This window comes from Helianthus annuus, chromosome 15 (genome assembly GCF_002127325.2).
Source record: "Helianthus annuus cultivar XRQ/B chromosome 15, HanXRQr2.0-SUNRISE, whole genome shotgun sequence".
NCBI lineage: Eukaryota > Viridiplantae > Streptophyta > Magnoliopsida > Asterales > Asteraceae > Helianthus > Helianthus annuus.
In genome coordinates this window covers 57,269,688-57,295,440 of record NC_035447.2, presented here as the reverse complement: position 1 = coordinate 57,295,440, position 25,753 = coordinate 57,269,688, and the positions used below count along the sequence as shown (strand labels likewise).

Below are 25,753 nucleotides of genomic sequence, written 5' to 3'. Positions count from 1 at the left end.
ATTATTATTATGGCATTTAGGGCTAGTTTAATTTAAGAGAGTGCGGGTTTAACTCGATTCAAGTTTTATTTCTATAGCTCGAGTTTTACCAGTATTTGTCTTTTAAACTTGGGTTTGAGTTAGCTCATTTAAAGTTTTGTTTATAAAACTCAAGTTTTGCCTGTGGCTGTTTTTTTAAACTCAGGTTTAGATACAACCATCTATTATTTACTATATAATATTTATTTTCGTATTCTTTAATTATAATTTATATATATATTTATTTATCTTTATCATAAGTTAATGTATAAGAATAATTATTATATAAATACCCATTTAATATGTTAAATAGAAATTTTATAAAAGTAAAATGGTTGTTTAGACTCATGAACCAATCCGAGCTTAATGACTGAAGCACAGGCTCGGGCTCATTTATTATAGACTTAATTTATGCTTTTAGTGAGCTGATTTGAGTGGCTCACGAGCAACTTGGCTCGTAATGTCCTTAATGGAATGATTAAACAATTGGGATATCTATTATTTAATTTATATACACTTATAATTGTTTATTTACATATTGTCTAGTGGAGGGTTCAAATTAGAAGAAAAAATTTGTAAGAATAAAAAAAAAATAAGTTTTAAACCAATAGAAATGCTACATTTTACTTCATATAATATGTGTATTTAATGTTATTATTATTATTATTTTTTTTTTTTGAACGGCCAACAAATCAATCCCGAGCACTCTCGGGGTACCCACTGGACAAACGGAGTACTCCGAGAGTAACCCGAGTCGTCCACCACCAATTTCGGGGAAAACCAAGTAACCCACCCGCCCGTAGGCACGACGGTAAATTACCAGTAAAACCCGTCTGGCTCAAGGATCGAACCCAGGTTTCCCTGGGTCTCCTATCACTGCTCACCAGTGTCTCACTCCTTTTTTGCACCAAATGGGAATTGAACTTGAGTCTTCAATAAAGAATCCAAGTCCTCCTACCACTTGAGCTAGAGGTCATTGACATTTAATGTTATTAATAAGTGCATATATGTAAATTTCTAATTGTAATTAATTAGCTAACTAATTAAAAACTTGTAACTCACTTTTAAATATACTCTTTCAAAATAAAATAATTTAGGGTGAAAGACAATTTTCAACATGTGTAGGATAAATTTTAGTATGTGTATGAAAATTTAGATATGCGTAGGGTAAATTTCGGTAAGTGTAAGATATATGTAGAATAAATTTTGAAATGTGTAGGATATTTTTTTTTTTTGCTTTATTAATGAGAGATAACATAATTAATGGGAGGAGTTATAAACTATTTAATATTTTATCATTATGCTATTTCTTCTCAGATTAAATTTCTTCTCAAATAAACATTTCCCATATTGTCTATCTATATATATATATACTAGTCACGTACCCGCGCGATGCGGCGGGAGTGGCAATTTACAATAGTATAATTGTTTACCGTTAGTTTATCCGTCGTCTCGTAATATATTGTATAGTACTTAAGTTAGTTTTCTTATTCGTGATATGATGACACTGGTTTTTCTGTTAGTTTATCGAATCTTTGGTGATCTTCTACAAGAAGAGTACAAAACAAGGAAGTAGATGTAATTAAAAACAAGAAAAGTTCAAAATAGTCAAGTAGCTGGACAAAACAATAAAAACAAAATGTGGGGAGTCTCTTGTATCTCTTCCTGTTTTACCAATACATCCGTTCGCTTATGACTTTCTTGCATCTTCTCCTCTACTGTACCAGATTTCAACACATAAAAAAAATGTTAGACACTTACAGTGATTTAAAATAGTAATTAAAAGGTAATTTCTGGAAGCAAATAAGGCACAACATCTACTAACTTACCTTCTTTTTTATAAGGATGCGATTAATTAATCACGCAACACTTCCTGGTAGACAACATTTGATGTGTAAACTCCGCGTTGTTTGAATTCTTTGGCGAGATGTACCAACACCTTCGTACTTTGTCTTGAAATCCCTCTTGATAACGCGACATAAAGTTGTCCATGTGAAAATACAGAATCCGGTAGATAAATACCAACGTTCGGAATTGTTTGACCTTGAGCTTTATTAATCGTCATGGAAAAGCTAAGTCGAATTGGAAATTGTTTTCTTTTCAGCTTGAATGGGAACATGTCATCTTCAGAAAGGGTTAGAGGGATTCTTGGCAAAAAAACTCTTTTTCCGGCATGTTGACCAACTGCAATTTCCGCATCAATAACATTTCGCATGAAACCCTTACATATCAACCGCGTGCCATTACACAGGCCATGTGATGGATCGATATTACGTAACAATATTATTGGGCATCCAATTTTTAAATGAAGCTTATGAGGCGGCAATCCACTAACATTTAGCGAATTTAAGAACTCGACCGGATAGAAGTTGCGCTGATCGTCTTCAGCTTCATCAAAACTGTAATAAACTTTTTCCTCCCCTTGAAAAATTTCAATCATTTGATTATTAATCTCGTCAACACTATCATTTTTAGTGGACAATATTGCTCTAGAGATTATATAATCTGAAGAATATACATTATCTTCAATTGATGGAAAGATGGCATGGATCAATTCTTTTATAGCGTTTTCTTTGTTGTTGCACTGAATTGTCATGTCATCGGGTATGCGGATATAGTTTCCTTCGATTGGTTCTTCAGTTCCATCGCCGACTCTTAAAAGAAATTTAGAAAACCATGGATCTTTCAGCGCTCTCATATTTATGGTCAACCGCATCTTCTTAGTCAAAGACCAAAGAGGTGACATTCGTACGCTGGAGTCTACAATCTGTGCTCGAGTGCCACGTTTGATAACCGGCAACACCTGTCTGAAGTCACCTCCCATAACCATTATCTTTCCACCAAATGGGAGACTAACACCTATAATGTCTTGGAATGTACGATCGACTGCCTCTATCGCTTGTCGTTTAGCCATCGACGCTTCATCCCATATGATTATTTTGGCAGACCGAATCAGTTTAGCGGCCCCACTCTGTTTTTTAATATTGCACATTGAATTATTTTCAAGATTAAGAGGAATCTTGAATCTCGAGTGAGCCGTTCTACCTCCTGGCATATTATTAGCCGCTGCACCTGATGAAGCTGTTGCGAGAGCAATAAGACCACGTGACCGAATTTCAGCAAGCAAGGCAATGTACAAAAATGTTTTTCCAGTTCCACCTGGACCATCAATAAAGAACACGCCTGGAAGATCATTATCAACATGCATCATGATCTCATCAAACACATTTTTTTGGTCCGGATTAAGTGAATGTTTGGCACTCAAGTGTTCAGGTTCCAAAACAATCCCATACTCTTCTTGTAACTCCCGATAACCTGCATCTTGTAAGTTAACATCGTCAGTTATCTTAGGAAGGTCGAATTCATTGAAATTTTTACCCATGGATTGTACCAAGACACTTATTTCGGTAAGAGCCATATTTTGAACTCGTTCTATACTTTGACAGTGTAACCGATGATCTTCAGATAGTGAATCAAAGTGGTCATTCCATAACTTTCGAACATCTCCAGGTTGGCAAAAAATCATTATGGTCGCAAATAACCTTCTAAGAGCATTGGGAAACTGAAACGTAGAGGCTTCTTCGAGACATTGTGATAGATATTCATAGTCTTCTATTAAGCCTAACTCAAGAGCTGCTTTCCGAAATGTCGCACACCGTTGACCATTAACTGTGCAAAGATGTTCGAAAGAAGTAGGCCCTCTGACATTTGACAAAAGTAGGCGTAAGTAGTACCTTTCTCCTTCGGCTGGATTAGCGGAAACGATACGACCTCTTTGTTTTTTACCGAAACGACGACTCCAACGGCGTGTGCTTCCATTCCAAGTATAGTGTTTTGGAAAATCTTTATACAAATGTACCCTTGCTGTTTCATCGTTTCTATTCTGATCAAAAAATGCTGTTAGCATGGTTCTCTTATCCCTTTCCCTATCAACAATATTAGGCATCAAGTCATCATCTCTAAATCTAACCATCTGATTATTTGGGAGATGAAGTTGTAAGGCTAGAACAGCAGGAAAGATTTGAGAAAGAGAGAAGGAAAAAATGCGCCACATAGCCTCTGGGGGCGATATGTAGCGTGCATCTTGAAATCTTTTTATCTCATTAATAACAACCCCTGGCTCACTTTGATCGACTTGAATAACCTGTTTGTCATGTCCTTTATAAACATATTTGAAAAGATATTTCACATATTTTATACTTGAGCAAACTTCAACATTCATGTGGCAGTTAAACATCATCAAAAGCCTTGGGTTATATGGGACCACCCATCTATTATCAAGTGTTTGTCCTCGTAGGTCCACTTCTATCCCGGTGTCTCTCCTTCGATACAACGGATACGAATCTTCTCCTTGTGTCGTCTGTTCGTTAAATTGTCTAGGATAGTGAAAACGACAAATTTTAGGATCACCCTGCATACAAGGACTGCTTGATCGTAAATTGCCGCAAGGACCGTGAATCATGTGCTTGACAACCATCTCATGCAATCTGGGATGTGTTAGTTTGTTAGGAATTTCAGCACACACAACCTTATCATAATGGTCCGCGTTATTGATCTTGTGTTGCGGGTACATGATTAGGAGAAAATGTGCATGCGGCAAACCCCTCTTTTGAAATTCAATGACATAGACGTATGCCTTAACTTCCCCGAGGACATGTTTCTTGAAGAGTTGATCCTTAAGATCTTCTAATTTAGCCCGGAACACTCTTGAAACAAGGTCTGGACGATCTGTAGCAGTTTGACCAACATGTAAGTTATCACATATCTCAGGCCACTTAGGATTACATGTCATTGTAAGGAATACATCAGGCTTGCCGTCATCTTGAACTAACGTCATCGCGTCTAGAAACCGACGTCGCATGTCGCGAGGCCCCTCGATGAAAGATGCAGGCAACACAATTCTTTTCCCGACTCTGTTTGCATGAACCTCACCAGTATTGACGCAATCCACAATACCTTGGTACAATTCGGCCCGAATCTTAGCCTGGTTTCTCTCACAAAATTCTAAGCGTGACGTCTCAATTTTGATGTAAACATCAACCACAAACTGCTGTAGCAGCCTACCACCGAACAAAAGCAGATTATCGGTAGATCGAATCTGGAACTTGTAACAGTAGTACTCTCGCATAGCCACGGTTGTTCTACCACTTCGTGTGTTTGCCTCTGAACGATCAAGATGTATTAAAAACAAACAGTTAATAAAAATAAAACTCATTACGCTATTTTTATGACCTTCACTTAAAAAAGGATAACAAATTGTTGGTACCTTCCATTTCTCCTTCGATGTTGTCATTGTTGCGAACCTCATTGATTGATACTCCTTGACGTGGTATGTTACCATGCCAACCCGACTCACCATTAGGAAAAAATAGAGGATACGACAATGGATCGTAACAGCTGAAGTACGGCTGAATAGTTTGACTATATTCAGACCTACCGTACACAACAATACTTCGTTTATATGAAGTGATATTGTCATTACCTTCAACCCAAATACCAGCAACCTATATAATTGTGAACTATAAGTAAGTAAAATAAGCAATACAATTAAATAATTGCAATTAATATAATATTATATATACCTCCGATGTCGTTGGTCGGTTGTACACCCTTTGGTCAAGTTCAACCGAAGTATTCAAAGTGACTCTATAGTTGTCCAGAGGTCCTAGTTCCGCAAGTCTTCTAAATGTATCGACATATGGGTTTGTAGAAAGAACACGTGTTAAAATCTGAGTAATACGCCGATCAAGATTTGGCCATCGGAGTCTGTGATCTAACTCAGTATCAGGATCGTAAAAATACAACTGCAAGTACCTAGGGGTCCCATCCCTCGGAACTAATTGGTCGATTCTGTGATATATTCCTTTATGTGCACGAAAAGTATATACGCCGTCTCTCATATTGTTCAATGTATCATCCAATGTCACACCCATTGAGGCAAAAGAAAAATTGGTGTTATAAGCACGGATGTTTTGCCTAAACATATCTCCAATTTCATCTTGAGACGTGAAAAGTCGGTACAATTCCTCTGGAATTTCTAAGTTTGCTAACACAGTTTTCCCACTCATACAACAAAAGGTATCAAATTCATACTGAAATCGTTTTGCTCCACAATTAGGACATGCACCTCGTTCCTTTAAAACACGATGCTCTCCAGGTACACCATTGTAAACAAAATTATAAGGATCATCTTGCACGCTCCCATCTTGGAAGGAAGGTTGATCAATTACTTCAGCAAATTGGGGTAATAAAGTACGCGGATGAATTCGAAAACCTAAAAAATTGGTGTATTAAGTAATGAAGGTTGTAAAAGATGTCGAGTTCGAAAAAAAAAAGAAATCATTGTTAAATAAATAGAAACCTCGTGATGTTTTATGCCTAGCTTCGTCAATTACAGATGGGAATGTGGTTGTCAGCGTAACATCATCTATCGGGGTTTGGTTGACTTGACTGCCATTTGAAATACGCATTCCATTATCGTTTCGTGTATTAGAACATCCTTTATTGTACTCCTTGCGTTTTATAGTAGAAACACTTGAGGCGTTCTCATTTGTTGTTTGTGTAAATTGAGTAATATTACTTTGTAAACTTCTTAACGGCGTCCTTTCTGTTGACCTATTACTCATTAAAGATATTGATGAAGCACTTTGGGAGCCATCACCACTCCCAAATTTAGATACTTTGTTATTTTCTTTGCGTGCAGCATAGTATCTTTTGTGATACTCTTTTCGTTTTTCAGCTTTAGTAGATCCGCTCGAGCTAGAAGCATGATTACGATGGTTTGGTTGTCCATTAGTCATTGTAAATTGACAAAGTGACAAATACCTTGCAAATTAAATAAAAGAGAATTATCATAGATGATGAAATTCTCAAATCATTACAACATTCAAACACATGACTTAGAGAAAAACAAACTGAATGATAACATTGAAATACATAATGATAACATTAAAATACATGACTTAAGCCGAATATCATGACTTAGAGAAAAAAAACACAAATCCTTAAAATATTGACATACATAATGATAACATTAAGTGAAAGCCAAACTAAATACTTGGTGAAACAATGGTCTCCACAAACACCGCACCCTTAAAACCTCGAAACCAAGTAACGGGATAAAAACATTCGAAGGGCTTCATATCCATTTCAATTGTAAACAACTTCCCTAATTTAGTCATCACAAACCAATTACCATTTGTCACATAATGTGTTATATCGCACCACAATGACAATGATATCGGGGGGATCGGAGGACATGATAAGACCTTAATCCAGCAATCCCCTTGTAGCGTCCATAGGTCAATTGTCATCTCAAACATGCCAGTGCTAGCAAACATGTGAAGCTCATTTTTTACATTCACTAAAACACCTTGAACCATTCCTGTAGAAGGAACGGGTGGAAAGCTTATCTCCTTGAACTGCTCCGAATTAACATCAAAACAAATCACCACATTCGTACCTCCAACCCAACATTCGCAAACAGTGAAATATAGAGTACCACCACAAAATGTGCCAGCTGACCAATTGAAATGAGGGCTTAGGTACTCTTGTCTTGTTATGAAAGGAATACTTCTCCAAGAGTCTACTTCCCTAGAATAAACATAGACACCAAGTACACCACTCCTACGCTTTATATGCAAGACCTTGTAATCATCGTCAGCGTCAACGTACAAACCAATGGCATCAAGGTTATTTATATAGAATCCATGAGAATCAGGGGTTGACAAATGCTTGAAAGCAGTAGTTGTTGGATTCCAAAGAAGCAGCTCGTATGTATGATTCAAGCAAACACACAACAATCCGTTCAAATGTGAAAGTATTGAGACATCATTATTATGGTGATGGAATGGAAATGTAACTATGGAGCTTGGCCCATAGTCATTGGATTGAAAGATGATCGGATGAACAGAGCATGTTAGGTCGTCAATTAGTAGAACTCTCTGGTTAGATGAAACTAATGAGCGAGAACAATGTATCCTTACGAAATCTTGTGTTGACAGTAACGCGTACCATTGCTTACATACACTCTTAGAACGACCTACATCCTTCGCTGGCACCCTCGTTAATATCTCAAACACGATTGTATGAACAGGAAGGTCAGCCATGGTTATACCTTCGTTTAACATAGACAATGATTATTTAGTTGTCCAATCTAAGAAGATTATAGTTAGGTGAAAAATACGTGTAAAGCAAGTAATATAACATACTTGTAATATCATATTATAAGATTAGACAAAGTAAAATATACTTCTACAATTACTTCAATATGAGGGGAAAAAAAAGCAAAATAAGAAACATCAAGAGAGACTTTAATATTCAACAACTAAACATATAACAACACCAAATGTTTCTAACTTAAACACAAACTTGGATAACGATCCATAATTTAAATATCCCGTGCCTCGACCATATCTGGTTCATACGTAATCGTACTCAACTCCGTAGACTTCAAAATATTAACTGAAATAACAAATAAAATATAACTTTTATTAAATTACATGAGCCATTAAATCTAACTAATTTTTAGAATGTTGATGTGTAAATCATAACATACTATCTGGTAGATGAACCAACTTGACACGCGATACATATATGATAGACTTTTGTTGCACGGCTCGAATGGTATGTATAACATCGGAAGGCTTCAGGGCGGACAAAAACATTTGTATTGTGTGACCACTGTATATTACGATTTTGGATTAAACTTCTGCTAATAATAATATTTACTTACATATAATGTAAATATTATGTTTGTAATATGTTAATAATAAATAATAACTTACGTCTTATCTCGAAGAGAAAGTTCAAAACAACATCGATCACGTTTGCCTTCTATTATTCTCCCAACCACATCTATAACAAAATCACCCAAATCGTATACACTATATTATACATACATATATAAACTTTTATATATTTAATAAAAAAATATAGATAGAGTGTCGGATATGTACCAACAATAATTTTTTGAGATCTCCTGTCATGCTTCAATTCTATAATGGAAGGGACCAACGGATATAAAATAGCACCCCTTGGAATCGTAAGCATAAGTGAAGAAAGCTTTGTATATTCGTTGATGACAATTTTTTTCTCGGACCAAATTAACACGTAATTCTGGTACTTTGGGTACTCATGATATTTGAGATTCTCAATTTGGAAATGATTTAAGGAAAAAAAACCACCCATCAATGCCGCGTCGTTATATATGTGTATCAAATGTTGTGGTACGAACGCAACAATTTTTTGTCTCTAAAAAGAAAAGAAATTTAGTGGTGGAAAAACGCTTACTCGTATAACACAAAGTAAATTAAAATAATGTTCTTACGTGTTGATCAAGAAAAATAACCACTAATCTCTTTTCATCCACGTCATGCCAAATAAACTCCACCTTAACAAAGATTATATTATACCATGCTCTATCATTTGTCAATGATGAAAATTCTTCAACGGAAAAATGATCAGACATATCCTATTAAGTGTTTAATGTTAGTTAACTAAAAAAATAAAAATTCCAGAAACTTAAATTTAAACTAAAACATGATTAAAATTAAACAACAACAAATTTAAATTTAAAGTAATACATAATTAAAACTTACATAATTAAGATTCAAACTAATTCGAGAAAAAAAAAACTACAGGAAATGTAAAAGTTGTTCTAAGGTTCCCAAACCATTTCTTCATCCAATGGTGGTTCGTAAACCGCCCCAGGGTCAGTTTCGTACCCTTCAGCCCAGCTCGGTAGTTCTTGTGTTTGACTGTGGTTTTCCACATAAGGGGGGTTTGAAGGTGGAGGATGCATAGGCAGTTTAGGAGTATTTGCCACCGGACGATGATGCCCCTCCTCAATTTGTAGTCCACCAAATTGTAGTTGAGCGAATGTATAGTCATACGCCCAATTCAACTCTTCATCCGTCCAACCAAATGGATCATCGTGTTCAAGGTTTGTCACCGGATGAGGGTTTGACACCGGAGGTGGGTTTGACACCGGAGGTGGGTTTGACACCGGAGGTGGGTTTGACACCGGAGGTGGGTTTGTTGATCCTTGTGGTTCAATAGGAATTGGATAACCACCACCCATACCTCTCAATTGATATTTGTTTGGAGTGATTTATAAACTGAAAAATACAATTTTGATTGTATATAAAGATCAATTTTAAAGCAAATAAAAATAGTTTGATTAAAAGGCGTTTCCTTTTTACTACAGGAAGTGGCTGAGCTTGTACACAGGACACATTTACTCTGTTTAATTGGACGGGGACGATTGATTGATAGTGTTTGAGTTCTTAAGTGTTTGACCATAAAAAAAATTCAATATCAGTCAGTAAATCAAATCCGAGAGTTCATAATGCCCACCTAACTGAGCATGCTATTGATTCAATATGTTAAGCAATATAAGAATTCATAATGGCGACTCTTGTATGTATTTCGCAAAAAAAAAGTATACCCACCGTAACACCAACATATGTATACTTGTATATAAATATGTTGAAAAGTATACACACCATAACATCATTTCAGTTTTTAGTTTATCTCCAGTCACGGACATTTGTATGACAGCTCATATGTGTTGTAATCCTCCGGCTATACTTAAGTTAAAAGGCGTTTCCTTTTTACTACAGGAAGTGGCTGAGCTTGTACATAGGACACATTTACTCTGTTTTAATTGGACGGGGACGATTGATTGATAGTGCTTGTGATGATCCTTTAATTCAGGTTATTTTCTTAATCATTACTTATGTTATATATATATAGAAAAGAACAATATATATATGTGTATATATTAAATAAAAGATTTAACTGACTGTATAAAACGATTTAAAACGATTTAACTTTAGAAACAAATTAACAACTCAACAAAACACAAAGAAATTAGAACAAGAAATTAAAAACCTAAACGTTTAATGTGTCAAGTCCATTACAAAAAAACGTGTCAAATCTTTTTTCCATACTTTACACATACTTCACTTAGGTGAGTTGGTGACATTCTTTTTCAAAGATATTTTCATACAAGGAAAAGAACAATAACATATAACAACTAAAATAAATATTTTAACTTAATTATATGTATATGAAAGGTATGATTAATTGGTCGGGTAGATTAATAGCGGTGTATTAATGTTGTTATTTTTGTGACTATATGCATCGTTTGTGTGATTGTGTTTATCATGCAACTAAATAATGTAGTCACTGGTGTGGAGCTGGTTGCCAAAAAAACTCCAGTCACGCACATTTGTATGACAGCTCAGCCCATCAATAGACAACAGCCTTCTTAGCGACTATAATTACATAAATAATTTGTGGTTTTAAATTTATTTTATGAAAATATTAGTGAGATAAATCATGTTCCAGCCCACTTAAACTTTTCATTGTTGCAAACTATGTGTGTGTTGGAAGGGGGTTGTATAACCTATTCCAGGCTATACAGTGTGGACAGTTAAATCCTTTTAATTGAACCCAAAAAAGAACGAACACTAATATATTTGATATACCTGAATTATTCTTTTTTATCAAAGAACGAACACTAATATATTTAATAAAAGAACGAACACTAATATATTTGATATACCAGAAGAGGGTGATTTTGCAATATGCATACCATAAACAGCAAACAGCAAATATGATAAATAAAGAAAAATATGAAACAGCAAACAGCAAATATGAAAGAAAGAAAAATAAAACCAACACATGAGTCACTGGTACATATCAACAGCCCAAAAAACAAAGAGGCAGTTAAACAATACAGATCAAAAAACCAAGAAATTTGGAAGAACTTACAATAATGCAAGAGGCAGATGTAAAAAGCCAACAAAAAATGTGAAACCTTGATGTGAGAGCCGAGGAACAACGCAAGATCCAGATGCAAAGAGTCAATATATTCTGAAATCGAAGTAAAATAGAAGTTGTTAGGTTGATGTTTTGAAGGTTTAATTGATGCAAGACTTAAAAGTAGGATTTAGTTCAACTGAGATAAACTTACAATGTGAAAGTTTAATTTGTCTGAGTTGAGTGATTGTATAGTGTTGAGCTTGATGAAGTATTTGTAGAGACTGAAGCAAGCATGCTCTCTTTCACAAAACAGTAAAATGTTGCTTTACAGCTGTAGATGTAAAAGCAGTAGTCAGTTGAGTGTAGTTGAGGGTTTGTGTACTTATAGACACTGAACCAAGCAAGAGACAACAGTAAAATCTTGGATACTGATATGACTTGGTTGTTGAAAAGGTTGACATGTAAAGAAGTGGTAAGTAGTAAAAAAACAAAAAGGACAAAAGTCAAAGAAAAGCTACTGACATGACTTGCTTTTTGAATTGTCTTTGGATTATAAGTTGAAGTTGGATTCTAACTAAACACACTTCACATCCAATACAAATATAACACACATAAGAAACCAAAACAGACCATCATGCTTCATGGTTAAAATAGAATAACAAAGTTAGTTTCTTTAAATACAAAAAAGACCATTATAAAGCACACAAACTATATAGCTTTTAACCTAGATTCTTATTTCAAAATTCGAAACAACAGTAAAACAAAGCCAGTTGAATTTTTATAATATTTCAAATCTGCATAATCAAAACATAAAAACACATATAACTAATTATATCTCCACACACAAAATCTTTAATTTTTCCCCTAAATCCCCTAAAGAATCAAGCTTAAAAATACAAATATAACACACATAAGAAACCAAAACAGACCATCATGCTTCATGGTTAAAATAGAATAACAAAGTTAGTTTCTTTAAATACAAAAAAGACCATTATAAAGCACACAAATTATATAGACTACCAAAGTAATTGGATCAAACCAATCCTAAAAAACAAAGTAACAGCAAACGGGTCAAACACTTACAAACGGGTCGATCCAATTCCGACTATGTTTATATCTAACGGGTCAAACAATAAATTAGCTAAAAAAATGTGGCAAGCAAGTCAAATAGGTCGACAGCCGTGCAAAGTGTACTTTTAGTACATAAAATTTTTGAATCAGTTTATTCAAAGTAGTATATTATAATAATGATACAAAATCTGTGCTTATATTGGACACCCTAATTATTTATCAAAACCATTCGAAACGTGTTTTGGGTCGACCTGCCCGTAGTTTTGGCCCGTTACACAGCCCGCCTAACCGGCCAAGCACCTAGCATGAAGCAATGAGAAAAAGAGCAAAAATCATACCTACTCCCATTGATGTGGGAAAGTTGTTCACCACAAGCAACTTGAAAAGATAGATTGAAATTACTACCTGCAGGAGAAGGGGCAAGAAACAAAAAGCTCATGAACAAATAAATACGTTATACGATGACAACAGGAAAGATGCATTAAATATTAAGTAAATAAAATCGGTAAATACCTTAAAAAACAAACTCCAGTCGCTTCCTTCTGCCAAGATTCTAGGTACATTACCTACTTCATTCCTTATTCAATTGAGCCGCACCAAGTTCGACGGTTGAAGCGTGTTAAGCAAACTTCAACCTACAAACCGTAGAGCTGCACAATAAGAGTATCACAATTAGTATAATTCATTGAAAATTAAAAACTGAAAACAAATTATGTGTTTGAACTTTAAACAAAGAGATGGGGTCTCACTTGACTGTCAATGTAGCACCGTATATCCTTCCATAGTCCTGTTGTTTTAAACTTCTCCTGAAATGATGTCGAAATTCCCATTTAATACAAAATTCAATGATTTTTAAAACCTTTAAACGTCAAAAAACAAAATCAATTACCCCTAAACCATGTGGGGAATCAGATCGAGATGGCTAGTAGTCGAATCAGCAATTGGATCAAACCAATCCTAAAAAAACAAAGTAACAGCAAAACTACTTTTAATTAGAGAGATTCAAATTTAAATCATATTAAGCGATGACTATTTGGTATGTGCATGCACTCACCATAACTCCCATGTTGAGGCTGTCCGCCAGCCGATTCCTGTATGCTTCCTTCGCCGGTGAGCTTGCAATCGGATTCTCCTTACAAACAAAACCATAATTCAGTAACCGATTAGATCAAACAAAAAGCCCTAATTATGAAACAGAAATTACGTTTTCGTATAATTCATTGAAAATTAAAAACTGAAAACAAATTATGTGTTTGAACTTTAAACAAAGAGATGGGGTCTCACTTGACTGTCAATGTAGCACCGTATATCCTTCCATAGTCCTGTTGTTTTAAACTTCTCCTGAAATGATGTCGAAATTCCCATTTAATACAAAATTCAATGATTTTTAAAACCTTTAAACGTCAAAAACAAAATCAATTACCCCTAAACCATGTGGGGAATCAGGTCGAGATGGCTAGTAGTCGAATCAGCAATTGGATCAAACCAATCCTAAAAAAACAAAGTAACAGCAAAACTACTTTTAATTAGAGAGATTCAAATTTAAATCATATTAAGCGATGACTATTTGGTATGTGCATGCACTCACCATAACTCCCATGTTGAGGCTGTCCGCCAGCCGATTCCTGTATGCTTCCTTCGCCGGTGAGCTTGCAATCGGATTCTCCTTACAAACAAAACCATAATTCAGTAACCGATTAGATCAAACAAAAAGCCCTAATTATGAAACAGAAATTACGTTTTCTCTATAAATCTCACAGAACATTAAAATAATCACAAAACCAACACAGATCTAAAAGTATTATCACACATCTAAAAGTATTATCATAGATCTAAAAGAATTATCACAGATTCACAGATCTAAAAGTATTATCACAGATCTAAAAGTATTAAAACAGATCTAAAAGTATTATCACAGATCTGACAAAGCCCTAATGCAAGAAATTAAAATTGGTCCATTCACAGATCTGACAAAGCCCTAATTATCAAACAAAAAGCCCTAATGTTGATCCATTCACAGAACATTAAAATAATCACAAAACCAACACAGATCTAAAAGTATTATCACAGATCTAAAAGTATTATCACAGATCTAAAAGTATTATCACAAATCTAAAAGTATTAAAACAGATCTAAAAGTATTATCACAGATCTGACAAAGATTAAAAAAAAAACGTACAAAATAGGGTTAAAAACATGACCTGTTCCATGGATGAAAGGGGAGAAGACGGTGATGGCAAAGACAGGTTCCATGGATGAGCGGTGGAGGTGCGGTGGAGGTGCGGTGGAGGTGCTTCAGTTATGCGGTGGAGGTGCTTCAGTTATGCGGTGGAGGATCTAGGGTTTAGAAAGTGAAAGAAATGTGGAGCGGCGGATGAAATTGTGGTTGTAAACTGTGATAATACGAATATATTGGATCCATCAAACAAAAACCGGGTCAAGTAGATCCGCTAAGATCCGCGTGGTATCATCAGGTGTTGAAAACAAGTTTTCAACACTTGTGCTTAAGAGGTTTGTACAATGGGCTTTAAAGAGTTGTAAAGTGGCAAAAGACCATTCTATCCTTCCTATATGCTTTATAAAGTAGTATAGATATATATATGTAGAGGATCATGTACATTAATCTAAAAGTGTGAGAAAGGTGAGAAATATTGTGGTGATGGCATGTGCCCTCAATCTAAATTAATTCAAAAGGGTAAACAAGTAATTTTCTTATTGATTTAATTAATCGATAACATTTCATAACCGCCAACCTTAATTATAGGAATACGAATTAAGAATTAATCTACGAATTTGTGTCATCTCGTTCAGAACTGTATAGTGTTATATTTTTTTATATAGTGTTATATAATGTTACATAGTGTTATATGGTGTTATACAGTGTTATATAGTGGATGTATAGTGTTATATGGTGTGTTATATGGTATTATATGGTGTTATATAGTGCTATTTAGAGTTATATAGTGTTATATTTGTCTGATAGCATGTCTATGATAGATGTATAGTGTTATATATTGTTATATAGTGTTACATAGTGTTATATGGTGTTACATAGTGTTATACGGTGTTATATGGTGTTATATAGTGTTATATGATGGATGTATAGTGTTATATATTTCTTGTAGCAGTCACATATTTATGGATTTTTTAGAATGTCCAAATTTTAAAATAAGTTTAAAATTGAATCGCTAGATTTTAGGGGTGAATCGCTAGAATTTAGGAGAGGTTACCTAATTTGAAACATATACAAAGACATTATTACCCCTACAATTTTCAAATCAGTCCAAATAATTAAAACACAATTTATAATTTGGTCTCTATTGATCTCTACCATTAGATCTTTGATCTAATGGTTTAAAACACTTCTCACATTTTTGAATTAATGTACATTATCCCCACCCTATATATAATTATTATAGAAATATATAATAAATATGTTAAATAATAAGTATACAAAAAAAATATGTTTGTTTAGAAATTAGACTAGCAAGGTAGCCCAAGCTCATTAACTGAAGTATGGGGTCGAACTTGTTTGAGTTCAAATCGAATCAAGTTCAAGTCAATTCGATTTTTAGTAAGTCGGTTTCGAGTGACTCACTAACATATCATCATAGAGAAATGTTTAAACAATTGAGGGTTGTTATTATTCAAATTCATTTAAAAATGGTAAAGAAATGATGGTATTAAATTAGGGCTTTAATTAATTGAAAGTAACAGCTATGGTGATCGTCCAGCGAGGCCATGTGTGTGGTTGATTGCTTACAAATTAATTAGTTATCTTGTTTACACGGACCGATGACATTTTGGGCTTTCAATGAGGTTTGGGTCCATAAATTCGCCCATTTGGAATATTTCGAGAATCTTTAACTTCAAATATTATCGGTGTGTAAAGTAATTCAATAAATCAATACTTGTTTTTTTAACATCCAACCGAAAATTTTTTATTACCAAACTAGCAAGAAGCTAGACACCAAATATACAATGGACACCAATCCGCCAAATACAAGATTAAAGAACTACATACCAACTACATTACAAAACTAAAGTTTCTCCATTCGCCCCAAGACCAATTAGCCGACTTTAGCCTATTTTTAATCCACAAGAATGACATTGATTTAGATTCTTCTATCACCCTTGACATAGTTGGCTCAACCTGTCGGAAGATGACCTCATTCCTCAACCTCCAAATACTCCAAATCACAACTTGAAATATGGCGTTGATGAGCTTCTTTTTTCTCTTCGAACCCGATACAGCAAATCGAATATCCACCACATCCTTAAGGCTAAACAAAATCAGCGGTGGGATTTTACACCATTGTGCAATCACCAACCAAATCGCTTGCGAAAAGTGACATGCCGCAAATAAATGATCACTAGTTTTCGGGTAATCATTACATAGCTGGCAGCATATATTCCCCACATCTATATTTCGAGTCACCAATGCAGCTTTTGTTGGAAGCCGTTCCGATAAGGCACGCCACGAGACAATGCCTACCTTTTTCGGAACCAAGCTATTCCAAAAAAACATGAAATCTGGAATTGTAACGCCCTGTGTTTTGTACTTTCTATTTATAGCTTGTCTTACTCGTGTTGCTAATTTTGGAAGCTTTGTATCATTGTACTCGTTCCTTCTAGTACTCGTTGTAAACTCGAGATTTTGATCATGAATGAAAACTTGCATTTCCTTGTTACATACTATACATACACCATAATACGATTAATCATGAGATCATTTGATACTTCTTTGTGATACTTACAAACATATGTTGAACTTGTAAATATGTGACATATACTTGTCACTTACAAACATGTTACATACTTGTACATTACACTTTTTACCTAGTTAAATCATGTTTTATTTCATATTTCACCTTATTACAAGTTAGGGGAAACATTGTTGCATATTATTACACAACTTAACTAACAAAATTACTCATTATAATGTTTTAAAAAAAAATAAAAAAATAAAGAAACATGGCAGCCCAAATTCAGCAAAATTCAGCCCCATATAGTTGGGTTTTGTGGGCTAGTTTCAAGGTGTAACCCCTTCTAAACACTTCCAAAGCCCAACCCATTGAAACCCTAATCCTTCCCCCTATAAATACCACTTATAACCAGCCTCCCTACCACTTTTGCAACACTAAAAACTCTCAAAACATCCTCCAAACCGTAGCTGAAAGCAAAGGTTCGAGTAGATTGACACCCCTTCACGAAAATGAGCATAACTCACTCAATTCTTATCCGATTCACTCGATTCTTTTTCCTACTTGCTTGTATAATCATGGGGTTCGATTCCTAGACTTCTCCTTGGAGAAATCAGACCTGGAATTGCTCCGAAATTGACCAAAAACTTTCTGTTTTGTTTCAAACTTATGCAAACTTCATCTAACTTGTGTGAAACACATCTCAAACCAATGTCCTAATGCTTACAACCCCTCTTATGGTTGGTTAAGCTTAAAAACATGGTTGAGACATCTAAATCAGAGGTTAAAACCTCATAAACTTTCTGTTTTTAATTAGGGTTTTACCCACAAGTAATGTTCAAGTGTGAAACTTGTTGAATGTGTGATGGTTGGATTAGCTTGGGCTATCCTTCATAAGAATCCACTCATTACTTGATGTTTTGCTATAGATTAGTTGTTGTTAATACCTTGATACTTGTATGTTCATGACCCTCCTTGTTGTTTATAACAACAAGTGTAGTGGTGAACAATAGAGGTGCCTAAATGGAAGCTTGTTCTTCCTACCTCATGTATGTATTCTATGACACAAAGAGGTACCTAAATGGAGACATTAATCTCCTACCTCATGCTTGAATCTTAAGACTTGTAAACTATATAATATCTAAGTTATTCTATATGTATACATCTAAGTAACTAAGACTTGATGATGACTTAATAGTTATTTGTTAAGTGGACGTTACATCATCTATGACCATGCCCTTGTTACGACTCTAATGGATCTTAGAATCCATGAAATCATACCAACTCTTTTGAGTTTCAATAGTGTCAAGAACAAGAGTTATGTGTACAAGATGATTATTTTCACCTATGTTACTTTCTATATTTTAAAAACCCCGAATCTATAATCTTCCGTTATACGCCAAACTCACACACCTACGTTTCCTTGTGTAGAAGGACAAGGTGCTCCGAACTAATTCATCCACAAACTTGCTCTCGGAACTTCAAGTCACCACTTGTAAACCGTGAGTATACTCGTACTTCCCCCTTTTTTTTACTTTTACCACTTTTGGGGTGTAACATGTTTACCTATTGAAAAACTTACACATGAACACTTTGTTAAACACATGAACGTTCCTATAACATGCTTGTATACGTGATGACTTGATACTTTAAACTTGGGTTATTCTTATGTGTTGAACTTATCATTAACTTCGTACGAGCCAAACCTTGACATATGTAGCGCTATAGGATTAACGACCCGCCCGTAAACTTGAGGTTATGTCTTGAGCATATTGCGTTTTCTTGGTTTGATATGTTAGACACATGCCATATTTAATGTTTATCTTGAATCATATGCTTGCCATGAGGAATTGTTCACACTTTTTATCTTATGCTATGTACGTACCAAACTTGTATACTCGCCTTTGCTTTTGCATTGAATTGTATTTTAAACATGTTACAGGTTGATGATGATGCTATAAAAGAAGTAGCGTTGATGCCTAGATACACATATAGACGTTAGGGTTGAATATGTTGTATCAAATTTTGTTATGTTATCATGTTGTATTGGTTAAACTTGTTGTATTTGGAATTTCTTGTAATGTTGACTAGTTGAAGTTATGAAATGAAACTTGGATTATTAAATTATTGTCACAAATAGTCTTATGATGTCTCGAGCAATCTTCACACTTCGTCTCATCCCGATGTTTCCGCCATTGGTTGGGGTGTGACAGGAATGTTTCTATTAAAACTCTCGGCTGCCTGTTTGATCGCAGCCACCGAGAAGCCGAAAGAGGGCTGCATCTTCCAGATCCAAGTGTCCGGTCCATCATGAGGTCGAAAAGAACTGAGAATGTCGAGGAGGTTTTAGTTCAAACACTTCATCATCACAGATTAAATTCCTTTTCCATAACCACGTCTAAACTTGCACCCCCAGATTCCCAAACCACCCTTTGAGGAATACTACACAATTTATCAACTTCAAGAGCGAACAGGAGAGGGAACATAGTACAAAGAGGTTGTGTACCAATCCAATAATCCAACCAAAACAAAGCCTTTGACTCGGAGCCCACATTACACCAAATAAGATCCTGCAGATTTATACCAACTAAAGTAAGAGGTTGTTGGACACTCACAATTTGCTTCCACGGACCGGGGATAGAAATTTTTGCTGGGACAGGAGACCACGACCTCGCATTATGGTGGACCGACCATATAACTCTTCTCCAAATACCATCTTTATCCGTTTTAAATCTCCACCACCATTTTGACAACATCGCCAAGTTGGCGTCACGAAGCGAACCGAAGCCAAGACCACCGTATTCGATAGGGGCAATGACTTTCTCCCATGCCATCCAACTCGTATAAGAATTGTCATCCGATCCCTTCCAAAAGAACGCTCTTCTAATTCTTTCCAACGTATCAATTACTTTCGCCGGAGGTTATACAATGAGAAAAAATACGTAGGCAAAGAATTCAATACCGATTTAAGCAATGTGATTCTACCTCCATACGACACACTTTTGGCCTTCCAAATTGATAACCGAGACTTGAATATATCAATAACCGGTTTCCAGTTACGTATAAGATTCATATTTGCTCCCACGATCAATCCCAAGTGCTTGAACGGAAATGATCCTTTTTTACAATTCATGTAATCCGCCATGACTTTTATCTCCTCGTCATTTATCCCAACACCGAACATAGAACACTTTGCTAGGTTTACTTTAAGACCCGAAGCCAAGAAAAAACATCTTAATATTCTTCAGAGGTTTAGATTTAGAGCATTATCGAGCGACCATTTCCCAAGAAAAGCGACATCGTCTACATCTCAATACTTGTTAAACGTTATGTTGAACTAGTAGGGTGCCCGCGCGATGCGGCGGGAGCGACACTTTACATTAGGGATAAGCTCGGTAACGGTACCGAAAATACCGGTATCAAAAATCGCCAAATATGGATACATGTATCTAAAATGCTCTGTACGATATTGTATCGGTACCGGGATGGTACCATTATTTTAAGGTAAAATTCGGTAAAATACTGGTACCAAACCAAAAGTGGCGGTACCGAAAACACCAAAAAGTGGGTACCGAATTGGTACCGAAAATAAATCACTAAGAGAAATTTGGTACCGGTATCCAGTACCAAATGTCCATCCTTACTTTACATTGCGGTTATCCGTTTCTCTGATAGTTTTCTTATTTGTATAATATTTATTGTAGTGTTAAAGCAAAACAAAGTTCTAACCGTTTTGGTATCTTAAAAAAGCCCTTGTCTCATGCATTATACATAAAGTGAGTGTATGGTACAAGATAACTCGGTTGTTTGCATTTACGATGAAAGATTTGTGGAATTATACAAACATTTGACGATGTCGACACTTAAAAAAGACTCGTTCAATCCATAATTTTGACATATGGAAGACAAGAAACGAACTTATTTTTTCAGGCAAACGCATCAACATTGACTCAATTTTTGGAGAGGTACAAGCTTTGTCTTTTTTGTGGATCAACTGCAAGGCTAAGAAACTCAGTGTACTGGACGAAATGGGTTAATTTTGAGTTAGGAGATAGATTTTTTAAATGTTTCTTTCATTTTATTTTATATTTTAAATGTTTCTTTCATTTTATTTGCTGCAAGTTCTGAGTGATTGTAAAGGAGTTTGGGCTTAGTTACTTGCTAGTCTCTAAACATTTGTAATGGATATCAATCACCTAAACTTGCGAGCCTACTACAACTTTGTTTGTATATGAAATTCAAGCTCATTTCATCTTAACAAAGTTTGTTTGCAATTTATAATTCACTATTTTAAACAAAGCCCATCGGATTATATAAGATCTTAAGACCCTATAGTCAATATCGCAATCTAGGTATGGCAAAAAATGATGAGACCCGACGGGCGACGGCAATACCTGAGACATTGGAGACAGTTAATGGAACAAGTATTTAGGTATAGGATTAATAAAATAAAATTTACAGTCTCAAGTATGATATTAGGTGTCAACGGGTCCAACTACCAATAGGGTGGTGGTCCAAAACACTTAGGGTTTGGTAGGGAGAGGTATTGGGTTCAAGTCCCATAGACGACAAGAATAAAAGAAATTTGCCGCTCAAAAAAAAAAAGAACTGGTCTAATTACGAAAACAACATACCCGAAAAAATTGAAGTTTTATTTTTATTCCCATTAACCCTTTTCCAATAATGCTTTGTTCTAGTGTTAAAAATATTCAGTTGAAGATGAAATGTGCCAGGAAGTCCCAACAAGTATTTGTTAACAAACTAACGATTACCATTATCAGTCCATTACTATCCCTATTTATAATAGATATAAAGATAATGACCCACACATATCGCATCTGTCACCCAATTCATTTCGTCACCAACTATATCTGCTAAAGTAGCAACTTAAACGATTATGGGATTCCTCCTCTATACACAATCTAATACACTATTTTATTGATTAATGTGATAATTTTTTTTGACAAATATATACAATATAAAATAAAAGCCATATTCCAACCCAACAATTTATTGATTAAGAAACTAAATTTTTTGACAAATATATACACCATTACACGTCAAATAGATTCACTCGTTAAAATTTTAAACAGTTCTAAAGGTCATAAAGATATATTTTCAACTATAGTTATTCACATACATATACATTATACTATAAATGGTAGAAATGTCTAGACACCAAATGTCTAGACAGCTTTGATGGAGTAAAGGCAACATCAGTTTAATTGCTTAGATGATAAAAAATACCTGTACTAGTTTCAACAAAAAGACTTATCAACAATTGATTTTCCATGTTTCAGTTTCTTCAAAACACAATAGAACATAAAAGAGCTACATTCATAACCAGCTAATAACAAGATTCTTAGTTACTTTAGAATGTCTAAACCTGTCAAAAAGTGGGATGGTCAGCCTAATCCAACCCGACCCATTTGAACAGACATAAAAGATTATTCATTCTGAAAAATAAAGTCAAAGCTAATAGATTAGGTTTGTTTTCTACTTGATTCATATGGTACTCAAGAGAACAAATGATAAGAGGAATTAATGGGATGATTGAAAAAAGGCTACTACCATGGAAAACCACTGTTGACTAATTAGTTGCATTGAAACTTATAACCACCTAAGAAGAAATATGCAAAGTAAGACAGAAGAATCAACAAATTTCAAATGAAACCTTACCATTCTTTCAAATCTTTGTTGCTAGCAAATCCATGAACAATAAAAACCCATTAATTTGTATGGTCCTTGAAGACTACTCTTGATTCTAGGCTGCAAGTAATCAACCTTACAGTTTATGATTGTTAATGAATAGATGGTGTTTTTAATGTAAGATTAATAACGAATCGTTTGGCAGTAAGTAAATAAGACGTATACCGAACGGTGTAAGGTCATAGCAATTGGTATAGACGTGTACACAGGTATTGAATCAAAATTCACTCTTCTTATTATTAATGATCGTACATATCTGGTTACATAAATTCCCTTATATATAACCTAAACAAGAAACCTATTTTGACTCAAATTAGGATTAAAAAACTAACTCAAAAAACCCCTAAGTTTGTGACTCGGTCACTTTTACCCGAGCTTTGTAAGTCGGTCACTTTTTACCCGAACTTAGACAAGATTAGACTAACAATCACCCCCCTAATCTTGTGACACCAATGAGCCCTCTCATCTCGATGAACTTCAACCGTGCCAAGGCTTTAGTACGGATGTCGGCCCGTTGTAAATCCCCGCTCACGTGTTCCACTTTAATTTGCTCCCGTTCAACGCATTCCCGTATAAAGTGGTAACGCGTATGTATGTGCTTACTCCTTCCGTGAAATACCAGATTTTTCATCAAAGCAATAGCCGATAAATTATCCACCCTTATTGTCACCACCTTCTCCGTTTCACCGGTTATCTTCGATAGCAATCCTCGAAGCCACAACGCTTGACACGCGGCTGAGGTAGCCGCCATGAACTCCGCCTCGCAAGATGATAATGCAACAGTGCTTTGTTTTTGAGAACTCCACGTAATAAGTGCATCACCATAATAAAAGACTACTCCTGTTGTGCTTCGCCCATCGTCGTCATCCACTGAGTGACTACTATCGCTAAACCCATGTAACGTCTTGGTTCCACCTTTTGGATAGAATATACCGAGGTCGATACTCCCCTTTAAGTACCTCAAGATTTGCTTCACGGCTTGAGCATGAGTCTGTGTTGGCTCTTGCATAAAACGACTAACATAACCGACCGAATAACACAAGTCCGGTCGTGTGTGGGTTAAGTAGCGTAGGCATCCAACAACCTTTCGATACTCGGTTGGATCAGTCTTCTTGGCTTCATCCTTTTTCGTCAACTTTAATCCAGGATCAAGTGGGAACTGGGTCGAGTTACTTTCCCATAAACCAAACTGTTTTAGAACTTTAGTTGCATACCCGGATTGCTTGATGCTAATTCCCCGAACACCTTGATTAACTTCGATCCCGAGATAATAATGGAGTAAACCAAGATCACTCATTTCAAAGCGAGCTTCCATTTGTTTCTTGAAGTCAACTATGTCTTGATTTGTTGCCCCGATCACAATTAAGTCATCAACATAGGTACCAACTAACAGCAGACGTTGGTTCCTTTCTCGTCTATAAATCGCCTGCTCGTGTTTGCACCTAGTAAAACCGAGTTCCTTTAACGCCGAGTCGAGTCGTGTATTCCATGCTCTTGGTGCTTGACGAAGCCCATACAAAGCCTTTATCAACTTATAAACTTGGCGTTCTTGACCCCGTTTCACATAGCCCTCTGGTTGATGAACATAAACATCCTCCTTTAGCTCACCGTGAAGAAAGGCCGACTTAACATCTAAGTGGTGTACTTCCCAACCCCGGTTAGCCGCCAAAGCAAGCATAAGCCTTACGGTTTCAATACGTGCGACCGGTGCAAAAACCTCCTCATAATCAATCCCAAACCTTTGGACATATCCCTTAGCCACAAGTCGTGCCTTATACTTTATTATCGACCCTTTTGCATCCTTTTTTACTTTGTACACCCACTTCACCCCAATGGGTTTTACATTCGGTGGAGGGTTAACCAACTTCCAAGTTTTATTTTTTTCAATTGAAGCTATCTCGCAATCCATCGCCTTTTTCCAATGATCTTCTTTTATTGCTTCCTGAAAGTTCATTGGTTCGTCATCAATTGAAAGTAACAAATTTCCTTCTTCCAAACTTGGACTTTGACTTGAAGAACCTGGTAACCCTTCTACGATAAAATCATCGAACCTTTTAGGCACTACGGTCTGTCTCATCGACCTTCGCAACTCATTTGAATCATTTGTTGCATTTGGAACCTGTTCTGGACCTGATACGAGCCTTCTGAACCTGTCGACGTGCTAAAAACTGGTTTGTCACAGACTGGTCGCTAAAAGTCTGATCTGTCGCTGACTGGTCAGATTGTGTCGCTAACTGATCAGACTGGTCGCTAAAAGTCTGATCTGTCGCGAACTGATCAGACTGGTCGCTAAGTGCTGTTGCTGACTGATCTGTTTGGTCGCTATTTTCAGCATGAATAATAAATTCTTTCCATCCCGGTTTACTTGTATCAAAGCCCTTTAAGTACTTTTCCCACTTGTAACTCTTTGTTTCATCAAACTTTATATCTCCACTTCTAGCTACATGTACTCGTCCTTTAATCGGGTCGAACATACGATACTT

At 35.6% G+C, this 25,753-nt stretch overlaps 4 protein-coding genes and 1 long non-coding RNA gene across 5 annotated transcripts; all 5 read right to left on the bottom strand.

Moving 5' to 3' along the window:
- Positions 1 to 1,873: 1,873 nt before the first annotated feature.
- Positions 1,874 to 5,291, bottom strand: LOC110913775. The gene is made up of 2 exons (XM_022158595.2): positions 5,285 to 5,291; positions 1,874 to 5,181 (listed from the first exon to the last, which is right to left on the bottom strand). Exons 1-2 carry the CDS (start codon positions 5,289 to 5,291, stop codon positions 1,874 to 1,876), a joined length of 3,315 nt encoding a protein of 1,104 aa, XP_022014287.2.
- Positions 5,292 to 7,067: 1,776 nt separating this feature from the next.
- On the bottom strand, positions 7,068 to 8,126 carry LOC110913774 (putative F-box only protein 15). Its single transcript, XM_022158593.1, has one exon. The coding sequence runs from the start codon at positions 8,124 to 8,126 to the stop codon at positions 7,068 to 7,070; it is 1,059 nt and encodes a 352-aa protein (XP_022014285.1).
- Positions 8,127 to 13,104: 4,978 nt separating this feature from the next.
- LOC110911739 lies at positions 13,105 to 14,062 on the bottom strand. Its single transcript, XR_002577289.2, has 5 exons — positions 13,913 to 14,062; positions 13,748 to 13,815; positions 13,608 to 13,664; positions 13,372 to 13,508; positions 13,105 to 13,263 (listed from the first exon to the last, which is right to left on the bottom strand). It is a non-coding gene; the product is annotated as an uncharacterized LOC110911739 (long non-coding RNA).
- A 221-nt stretch (positions 14,063 to 14,283) lies between these two features.
- Positions 14,284 to 17,386, bottom strand: LOC118487459. The gene is made up of 4 exons (XM_035984331.1): positions 16,895 to 17,386; positions 14,597 to 14,650; positions 14,447 to 14,524; positions 14,284 to 14,349 (listed from the first exon to the last, which is right to left on the bottom strand). Exons 1-4 carry the CDS (start codon positions 17,384 to 17,386, stop codon positions 14,284 to 14,286), a joined length of 690 nt encoding a protein of 229 aa, XP_035840224.1.
- Positions 17,387 to 19,927: 2,541 nt separating this feature from the next.
- LOC110913773 lies at positions 19,928 to 20,395 on the bottom strand. The gene has a single exon (XM_022158592.2). The coding sequence runs from the start codon at positions 20,393 to 20,395 to the stop codon at positions 19,928 to 19,930; it is 468 nt and encodes a 155-aa protein (XP_022014284.2).
- Between the last annotated feature and the right edge of the window lie 5,358 nt (positions 20,396 to 25,753).